The following is a 10,661-nucleotide window of genomic DNA, read 5'->3' on the forward strand; positions in this document are numbered from 1 at the left end:
GTTTAATTTAATTTACACAGAAGTTACACTTTTTGTACTGTAAAGACGTTGACAATCGCTGTAAACCTAATGCAAAAATTAAAAAAATATTATTCTGGTATCTTTTTGTGAATCATTGAAATATGTTTTTACAGCATCAGATCTGTCAGATTCATATTTGTTTGTGTTTAATTTTGGTCAGCTGGTGGCTGTGAGCAGTGAGACGGTTCTGTACTTACGGTGCGGTCTATCCTGCCATCTAGTGACTGTTTTTATTAGTGAGAGCAAAAATAAGAGTAGTCATCAAAGTGTGACCAGGATTGTTTCTGTCGTGTCTCATACACAGACAGAAAGACTTAAGATGAACTTTCTGCATGTTCTTCCTGTGGAGATGTGAAGGTCAGCCCTGTGATGGCCTGGCTACCTGTGCAGGGTGTACCACCTCAAAGTCTGCTGAGGTTCTGGATAACTGGACAACTACTAACAAAAGTGTCCCAGACTTCAAAGGATAGCTCTCCCAAAATTTAACCTATTGTTCTTCAGCGCTCTAAATCACTCTGGTGTGAGTTAACCAGTTTTTGAAAATATCAGCCACAAACCTGACTGGCTTCTCCTGAAAATAGTAAAAGTAAGCAATACTTTTCTTGTGATGCTTAAAGTCCCCCCAAAATGTATCTTACTAAACTCTTTTGAGAATTTATGACCTAGTTACTCAAATATATCCACAAGCTTCGCTGTGGGGTCGTTATGCATGCATCTATCCATGACTAGAGGCACGATGTCCACCCTCATACGCTAGCTCTGAGGTTATCATAGTTAACTGAAACTAAACTAAAAAATAAATATTATAAAAAATACAAATAACATTGAGTTGACTAAAATAAAAATAAAAACTGGCCTTTTGAAAGAAATTAAAGCTAAGTGAAATGATTTTGTGAACTTGGGAACTAACTGAAATAAGATAAAAATATAAAGGAAAGAATACTAGTTTCAGTATCTTAAAAAAATGTTTTATTACAACTTGCCTGATGAGGCATTCATGGACATGTTTGAGACTCTGGATGTCTGCAACACTGTGAGTCAGCTGCTTTCAAGAAGTTATGTGTTATTATTGTAATATCTGTACAATAATAACTGTATCTGTATTTTCCCAAATCTTGTGTCTAAACATATGCCCGCCATATTCGCTTCCATTATATTCAATGAAAGGAACCTACTTGGACTAAAACACAAATAAACAAACAACCAAAAAAAATGACAGACAGGCAAGTGGAAAAATATGCAGTTTTGATTTTGGCGTGAACTGTCCCTTTAATGTCAGCTGTCACAAACCAAGAAGCTTTAATGTCTAACATCTTGACTGTCTGATGCTATGAAAAGTTTGTGTGCAGGTAATTGTCAATATGTGTGTCTGTGTATGATTTGTACTAAATGTAGGAGGCACTCCACCCTGTAGACTCAAACAAAGGGACTGCCTAACTATTGCCAGACCTCATCTTGACACGCACACAGCTCACTCACTTCTTTAATGTTCTGTTGCTGCTATCGTCCTCAGTCTTATATACAGTCAGGGTTTTAGTACCCGCAGATACAATAACACACACACACTCAAATGACAAATCAGTCACATTGTTGGGGATTTTTACTTTGTCATGTAATGCAAAATGATACAAAGTTCCTTATAAAAGTATAAAACACGGTAGATGTGGTACAAAACAGGAGATTTTTCTGCCACCCAGCAGCCATCGTTACACACTGTACAAATATGAGACAATATGATGTCTGCAAACTGAATATTAGCACCGTAGTTGAAATCAGTGGTACATCATTCATGTACACACACACAAAAAAAAGAAAAAAAGAAAGAAAAACAACGCATGTAGACTCACAGAAGCAAGAAAATTAAAGAGGAAGGGTCCAAACTGGGAAAGGGGAAGTCAGAGGGAATGGACTTCCTCTGGTGTCTCATGAGCTCAGCTGAGAGGAGTTTGTGTTGAAAAGGCTAAATCACAGATGGAAACATGAAGCAATTCCCATTTTTTTCAGTGTCAACATTTTTTTTAAAGCTAATTTGGATTTTTATGGTTCTAGTCAGAGAATCTCTGCATTTCGTTGTCTCTGCGAACACTGCTGCTGTCCAGAAAGCGGTCGCAAGGGAACTCGATGAGATCCCCCTCCTCTAGCGGTGCGAGTCGTGCTGGCCGGCTGCTTTGGTAGCTGGTGAAGTCGGTGGAGACGGACGCCGTGGCCATTGCGGTGCGAAACGGTCGCCTGGTGGAGTACATGTGGCGCACGTGCACGGCTGACTTCCTCCTCTGCAACTTTCTCCTCAGACTTCTCCCCAGCCACACCCCGCCGATGACCAGCAGCAGCACCGCATTCCCGGCGAGCATCGCCACCGTCACCAGCTGGAGGTCAGAGGTCAGCGTAGCTCCACGGCCATTTCCCTCAGATAGGGTGACCAGCCCCGCGCAGTGGTCGCGTGGTGCGACCTGACACACGGAACCTCCGACCACTCCCTCCACGCAGACCATGTAGGTCACATCTGAGCTGAGCTCTCGGAGGGTCACGGAGCGAGCCGTGCCGTGGGCGTAAACGTAGCGGGGGAAACGATCCTGGGTGCCAAACCTGTCAAACAGAACCCGGTAGTGGACTTCATCAAGGCCTGGCCCGGGCCCCGGTGTGTAGCGGTGATGATTCCTGGTGGTCCAGTACACAGTGACGGTACTAGATGTGACATGATCCACGGACACATTAGTGATGAAATGGCGGTTGAAAACACAAGGGTCTGTAATGACAGGTAGGGTGTCATCCTGATCCGACCTAAGGAGATCTAACTGCTCTCCTGAGTGAGCAGAAACAGTGGTGGTTAGCCCGATGCTTGCTTGGCTCATTGTGGCTGATGGACTGGGTTTGAAAATAACTTTTGACCTCGTTCTCCCCTTAACGCGTTTCCCAGCTGCCTCTGCAGCAGGCCGTAGCTTCTTCTTTGGTTTCCTTCTGTCCAGGAAAGAAGAAGGTTCTGCCACCTCTGGACCTCCTTGGTCTCCTTGGATCCCCACCTCTTCCTGTCCCTCTTTTTTCCTTTGCTCTCCATTTTTCCATACCATGACTCCACCCCTGTTCACCGGTCTTAAACGTCCTGTTTCTTCCACTTCCCCTCTCTTTCTCACACCTTTCTGAGCTTCTTCATCTGTCCTCTCTCCGCCCTCTGGCAACCGAGAATCTCTCTCTCCTCGCTCAGTGCTCCCCAGCTTCACTAGTACTGCCCCTGCCCTGCTCTCCTCAGGCCTGGCTTGACTCGTACACAAGTGAGTCCAGTTCCCAAGGGGCTGCAGCTGGGAGCTGTTCACATAGTCCAGATATTTCCCCCTCAGAGTTGCTGGGTAATGACACTGCACAAACACAGTCAGCAGTTTGCCCTGAGAGTGTGCAGCAGCAATCCATTCTCTCAGTTGCTCCAGGCGGCAGTCACATGTCCAGTTGTTGCCTTGGAGATCCAAGTCGTAAAGTGCGCTGTTGAGGGTAAACATGTCCCCAGACAGACTGGTGAGAAAGTTGTCCTTCAGCTTCAACACTCTTAGGTGTTTAACTCTCGAAAAAGCCAGAGAGTCCACGCTGGATATCCGGTTGCGGCTGAAGTCCAGCTCCTCGACACGCTCCAGGGGGTCGAGGAGGACGGCAGGAATTTCCACCAGCTCGTTGCCGTCAATCAGAAGCTCGGTGAGGCTCGACAGGCCCCTCAAAGCACCACTGTCCATTTGGGAGATTTTGTTGTTGCTGAGGGAAAGCTTGGACAGTTTTTTCAGGTTTTGGAAGACATGATTGCCAATATGTCGAATTTCATTCTCAGACAGCAGCAACGTCGTCAAAGCTTTGAGTTGAGAGAAAGTGAGGACATTGCGCACGGCTGATTGCTTGTTGTGGGCCAGGTTTAAAAAGCGTAGGCTGGTCAGTTTAGAGAAAGCGTTTCTGTGAATGTGCTGCAGTTTGTTGGATTCCAGATGAAGATAATGTAGATTGATCAAACTCTTAAAAACAGAGTCCTGCAGAACTTCTAGAGAGTTGCCATCCAGGCGCAATTTAATAAGATTTTCCAGGTTGGAAAACAGCCCCGGTGTGATTTTCTTAATTGCATTGTTGTTTCCATAGAGAATAGTCAATTTCTTTAGGGGCTGCAAACTTCCCGCGGGTATAGCTGTTAAAAGATTATGTCCCAAGTACAGCTCTTCCAACTTGGGAAGTTTCTCAAATGCTTTTGGGTGAATAACTCTTATTTGATTGTACTGCAGATTTAACCGTTCAAGGTTACTGTACCGTGTGAAGTCAAAGGCGGAGATGTTAGAGATGAAGTTGCCCCCAAGGCTGAAAATCTGCACTTCCTCGGGCATCTGCGCAGCGGGTTTGGGCACAGTGCGCAATCCGCGATTGGTGCACATGAGATGCTGTGAATGCTGACAGTCGCAGCGGTTTGGGCAAAAGCCCGTCGCCAGCGAGGAGGACAGAAACCCATTAAGCGACAGCAGGAAAAAGCACATCCCCACCAGGAAACTGCTGGTATCCATTCCCACAGCGCGGCCGGCACAGCCCGGATCTGAAGCGGCATTCGCTTTGTGTGTTTCAGGTGCAGTCGCCCCTCTCCTCTGTCACGCTGGACTCTTCCATATTTCACTTGTTGCTCTGTAAAGTGTACATTTCAAGCGCGCAGCGCCATCGCTGAGCAGCATCATCTACGGAACGCGTGAACTTGCCCAATGCGCTCTGATGCTGTCCGAGGGAACGGCCACCTCCCCAAGTAAAGCCTACATCCCCCCAAGTGGTCATCTGCTGCGAATTACAGAGTTCAGACGCTGAGCATGATCGCACACTCACACACTCAAACTCACTGAAAGTCCCTCCCCCGCAACTCTGCGACCCCGCCAAAACCAGATGTGCGCAGAGATCCAGAAGAGATCTGCGCGTGCACGCAGGTAATGAGACACACACGGCGTGCAGTGACGGAGATTGAGAAACCCTTTGACCGAGTTTTTGCGCGCCCCCTCCTTCACCGGGGGTCTGAGATCTGGTATATGGACAAAGCAGACAGCAAGATTTCCTTCCCACGGAATCCCCAGGGAACCCCGAAAATTTCAGCTCTCTCTCTTGCAGAACGGTTCAGGCAGAGCAGAGCAGTCACTCATGAAACAAGCTTAGTAAAAAAAAAAGTTTAATGAATGTTGAATGCATGTTCCATCTCTCTCTCTCTCTCTCTCTCTCTCTCTCTCTCTCTCTCTCTCTTTGCTACAGTAGGAATACCACCAACATGCAGCTCAGCCGATTTACCATTTTCTCATTAACACGCCTTTTGTTGCTTCGTGGGAGCACAGATGGTTCGCATTTGCAGGGCAGGAATTCTAAAGCGTGTGTTAAGACAGGCGAAGAGAGGTGCCAGATCTTAGAGATCGTCTCGCAGAGAGTGAGTGAAGCGTGCGAATATTTAGCGCACAGTTTTGCAGACGGAGGAATCATTAGCTGCAGTGTGCGCGGAGGTTCGTGTTCAGGGCCGCTCTGAAATGTTGCTGCCAAGACATCTGCAAATACGAGGCAAAGAGCTTAAATCCAGGGGCGATTCTAGGATTTTTCAGTGGGGTGGCACAAGGGAAACCATGTGGGGGTTGGTGTAGTAGCTAAGAAACTTTGTGCAGGCAAAGAACATTGAACATTTAATCACATGGTTTGTTGTAATTATGTTTCTTTTTCCTAATAAAGCTTTCATTTATTCAATTTTTTTTTTAAATTACATCATGGCAGCTGTTTTACACGTAGAGAACCAAATTATCAGTGGTAAATAAAGTGTGTCATTAACATTACTGTTACTATCTAAAAATTAATCAAAATGTGTGTCAGAGTTGCATGTTTGTAACTATCATACAGACATTGTGACAAATCAAATCGAATGAACATCACAGTCCCAATTAAAATACTTTGTATCTTTAATCAGCACCAGTCTTTTTAGTTCATATATTATTAGTCTCATAGATATATTTAAAATTAAAAAGTGAAGAGGACATCTCCCTTCATCTCCATAACCTGTCAGGTTGCCCATGATTTTAAATTTGTCAACACTTAGCACTATTGTGTCAGTTATATTTTCAGCTTTCTCTCAGCAACAACAAAATCTCTGTCAATCTGCTGGGATTTTCCCACACAACCATCTCAGGGGTTTACAGAGAATGGTCCGGAAAAAAGAAAATATCCAGTGAGCAGCAGAAATGTCTTGGTTGATGCCAGAGGTCAGTGGAGAATGGTCAGACAGCTTCAAGCTGACAGGAAAGTAACAATAACTCAAGAGCATCGTTGAAAGCACAACATGTCGACTCTGGAAGCAGATGGGCTACAGCGGCAGAAGACCACACCGGGTGTTGCTCGTGTCAGATATTAACAGGAAACTGCTGCAACACTCACATGGTAGGGTTAAAATTTGACAGCATTAAAGCATGGATCTATTCTGTCTTGTATTAATGGTTCAGGCTGGTAGTGTAATGATGCGGGGATATTTTCCTGGCACACTTTTGGTTCCTTAATACAAACGGGATTGTTTAACTGCCGCAGGCTACCTGAGTATTGTTTCTGGCCATGTTCTCACTTTATCATCACAGCATACCCATTTTCTGATGGCTGCTTCCAACTGGATAACCCGCCACATCACCATCCTCAGATCATCTGAAACTGTTTTTTTTTTTAACATAACAATGAGTTCACTGTACTCAAATGGCCTCCACAGCCACCAGACCTCAGTCCAATAGAGTACTTTTGGGATGTGCAGCCGACAAATCTGCAGCACCTGTTTGACGACGTCACATTGACATGGACCAAAATCTCTGAGGAATTTTTCCAGCACCTTGCTGAATCTTTGCAGTTCTGAAGGCAATAGAGGGCCCAGCCCGGTACTAGCAAGGTGTAGCACTGTATGTTAAATGAAAATGTGGCATGGTGCTCCTTAGCAAATTGAAGAGAGCAGCACAGGATGTTTATTTACACAGCTTTGCTGCAAAGATTGCCTGCTTACCCCCACTCTGTGACTGAATTTAAACAGAGTACTTACAATGTCAGGTCACAGGACTTTTTAACATTAGCTGTAACTCTCATTCACTCTGAAATTTGGAAAAACTGGATTTAAAATATTTTACTGCTTATAAATAGGGTGAGTCACAAAGGAAATGTGCTGCATTCTTTGGTTTCACTGGAACATTTAATTTGTCTATTTGCAGCTATTGTTGCACATGTTTTTTTTATTTTTTTAAATGTCTTTTTGTTATGTAGCTGTCTGTCTCTATTTTTGCACATTCTTTTTGTACATGTGTCTCTTGGAAAAGAGATATTGATCTATATGAGACTACCTGTTTAAATGAAGGATTAAATAATACTAATAATCGGGTAGTCCTACGCTTCATACTAGCTTAGCACACTCTTTTGCATCATTGCTGTTTAGGCTGATGCTCTGAATCATGACCCAGGCTACAGAGTGATGACTCCAGTTCTCTCTTCTATGTAAATAACAGTGTTTTCTTCTGAAGTTAGCAAATTGATGTGGCTAAAGATTCATCTGCCATGGTAACAATGTGCCTGCTCAAATCTTTCAAGGATAAAAGTCAAAGGCATTGAAGATATCATACTTCAATAAGACTTGAGATACAAGTGATGGAGCGGTCTCTAAACTGAGCAGCACAGACCAAAAGCACGCCCTGACTGGTCTCATTCTCATGCATAACTGTTGGTAGACATCATCAGATGTTATAGGTCTCTCTGTGTGTGAGACTGTCTGTGTGTGTTTGTGTGTGAGAGAGAGAAATACAACCCATGGGGAAGCCCCCCTCTCTCTGGGAGGTCATTTCCTGTCTGACTATCTTTCCATAGTGTTTCTACATCCCTGCTTACCCTGTATCCATGTCTTTCTAGTGTTTCTTTCTCTTCTCCAAGGAACACACACATTGAGAAAGCACTCAGCGATCTGGCCCCCAGACATACCGGGACCAGCCAGTTGGTTTATGGCAGTCGGCCGGGCTGTCTCAAAGTCAAAGGGAATACACAAAGATTTCATCAGTACATGTGGACTTTACTGTAGCATCAGATCATGATAGAGATTTCCCAGAGAGTTCAGTGTGCAGATGAGGTAGACGGTGACAGACAGAATGAGAGATGAACAAGGGAGGAAAAGACAAACAGTGTGATTAAAGTTAGAGCAGGGAGGGATACGAGCGTTTTAGAGCTGACCCAGATTTACAAAGACTGGCAAAACAGGTTCCATTGAGAGCCTCGAACAGAGCTGCCCACCACTGGGGCTGCAGACCAGTTTCACCAGCCATTCCTTTCATCACCTCCCTCTCCCGCCAATGGGGCCTCTCACTGTTTAATGACATTTCAGTCTCACAGCAGAGAAGCGAGAGAAATACCTACTTCCACTAAAACGACAAAGAGAGAGGAGAGACAAGCTAGTATATCTGTCTGCACTTTAACATATTGTGTGTGTGTGTGTGCAGTGTACTGTATGTAGGTCATTGAGGAGTGTTACATTACTCATTGCACAGTCTTCAGGTGTTGAATCAGCTTCTTATGAATGAGAGTGTGTGTGTGTGTGTTTTCAGATGTGTTGGGAAGGGGGTGGTGCTCATGCAGAATCAGGGTTTTTATATTTCTGCTGTATTTTTAGAAGGATACGTCAAAATTAACCTCACCTTTTAGATCTACTCACACCCTTAAAGTAAAAATATTTACGCTTTTAATTTTAAAAACACCTCAAATGTTTCATTATGGTAGACAGTCACGTTAAGACTTGTCCTCAGTGACGCACGCTCAGCTCTTTTGAAAGGCTGTGACGTTAATACTGTTCCATCCAGCGGATTTGTAAAACAAATTCATGGATACAAGTATGGCAACAAATGAACTGGTGTTCAGTGTCTTCTCATGTTTATGGACAGGTAAATGTTTCACACTGACACTCAGTGGTAATATTTTAAGGATTTCCTACAAGGATGCTGTAAAATATGACAATATGCTTCAGCTTGATGTGGTTTTCAAGCTAAAATAGAAACCAGTCCAAAAATGTAGATTCTGCTGCAGAAACAGCAACATTTCCTTCACCATCTGTGACACTACTGCCTACTTTTGTTACCTGTTATGAACCACAGCTACTAAATTCATGTTGGCCTTCCGGTATAATGCCAGCATGTTTGCAGGTATTTGACAAGCTTCTTTTTGTTCTTGTTGTGCAGAGCAAAGTCACAGTAATGCACGTATGTCCACCCTACAAAGGTTTCAGACTGCACTGCCATTCTTGTCTTATTTCCTGCACAAACGTAATGAGATAATGGGTTGTTTTGCTGAAAGTAAACAGTGGAAAGACAGGCAGCTTCTGGAGGATTTAAATATGCTGTGAAACACAAGTGTCTATAAGCATTGATTCTATTGATTGCATGTGACTGATTACGTATATATACAGCTTTTTTTCTAATATTTGCTCGCTCAACTTTGACATAATTTTAGATTTTAAAACTTGCATTCATAAACAACAATGTGCTGTAAAAACTGGAGTGATTGTTAGTGAAAATGGGCCTCATTGCACCAACATAGACAACAACATAAATGATTTACTGATTCTGAGCAAGTATGCTTCATTAAATCAAAACAAAATATGCTTTTTATTTGAAACAAGGACATTTCCAAGTGATTGAAAACTTTTAGGAGCGTACAAAAATGCTTCAAACACAGCGGGACTCTGAAGGTAGGGACTAATGAGCCTCACACAAAGCCACAAACTTGCAGGCGGTCACACTACTTGAAACATGTGCATCTTATTGTGTCTCACGTCTCACTTTTCTCTGCCTTAAATCACAGAGACAATGTCTTTGTAGTGTACCACAGCATGGGACTTGTTCACTTCTAGACTTCATCTAAGGAATCAGTGGGGGCTGTAGGTAAAAGTCAAGCAGTGCTCAAAATAACAAATAGCAGATTGTCTCTGCACTGAGACCAGAAAGCACGCCGGTCAATTTGTGCACTTTTGCAGGACGATAAGCACAAGTGCTGCATTTAGGAGTGGTGTTGGAAGTACGTTAATGTTTTTTTCAGGTCCTTTAAGATGTCAAAATAAAGCCAGATATAAATCCAGGAGTGGAAATCAAGTGGTGGGAAAGAAAGAGTGAGGAGGTGGGATTGCGTGTGTGTGTGTGAAGTTGGTTTACATGAGCAACAGCTGCTGTGATTGTTATAAGCTGGGAATCTAGTCCATGGTGTGTATGTGTGAGTGTGTTACTGCACTTAGAGAGAGATGGAAGCACGTGTCTGCAACTGTGCTGACATGTCGCTGCAACTGAAGACTTTCAGTAAGTTAAGAGATGAAGGTAAAAACGATCGAAGAATAGCCATAAGAGCACACGGCCCCCCTTGCCTGCCTGGGGCCCAGGTGCTAACCTTTTACATCCCAGTGGTCAACCTCACCCCACCCCCACCCACCCTTAGTTCAATTCTTCCAGCTGGTTCCCATCACGGGCAGAGAAGGAGCAAAAGAAACAAGGGACAAATACTGCCAGCATCACTCCGCTAAAAAAAAAACGTTGTTAATATCAAATGAAAGCAATAAAAAAAAAGCACACATATCACAAACAGCTGCTGTTACAAAAATACACCACTGACGAAACAGCTGA

General features: G+C 43.8%; 1 protein-coding gene across 1 annotated transcript; it reads right to left on the reverse strand.

The window, feature by feature from the left end:
• Nucleotides 1-973: 973 nt before the first annotated feature.
• tril (TLR4 interactor with leucine-rich repeats) lies at nucleotides 974-4,771 on the reverse strand. Its single transcript, XM_065469763.1, has one exon. It carries the CDS (start codon nucleotides 4,542-4,544, stop codon nucleotides 2,067-2,069), a length of 2,478 nt encoding a protein of 825 aa, XP_065325835.1. The 5' UTR covers nucleotides 4,545-4,771; the 3' UTR covers nucleotides 974-2,066.
• Between the last annotated feature and the right edge of the window lie 5,890 nt (nucleotides 4,772-10,661).

Source organism: Pelmatolapia mariae, linkage group LG22 (assembly GCF_036321145.2).
Source record: "Pelmatolapia mariae isolate MD_Pm_ZW linkage group LG22, Pm_UMD_F_2, whole genome shotgun sequence".
Classification (NCBI taxonomy): domain Eukaryota; kingdom Metazoa; phylum Chordata; class Actinopteri; order Cichliformes; family Cichlidae; genus Pelmatolapia; species Pelmatolapia mariae.

Bases quoted from the DNA above. Each gene is read 5' to 3' on its own strand.
- tril (XM_065469763.1), bottom strand. From the start codon at position 4,544: ATGGATACCAGCAGTTTCCTGGTGGGGATGTGCTTTTTCCTGCTGTCG.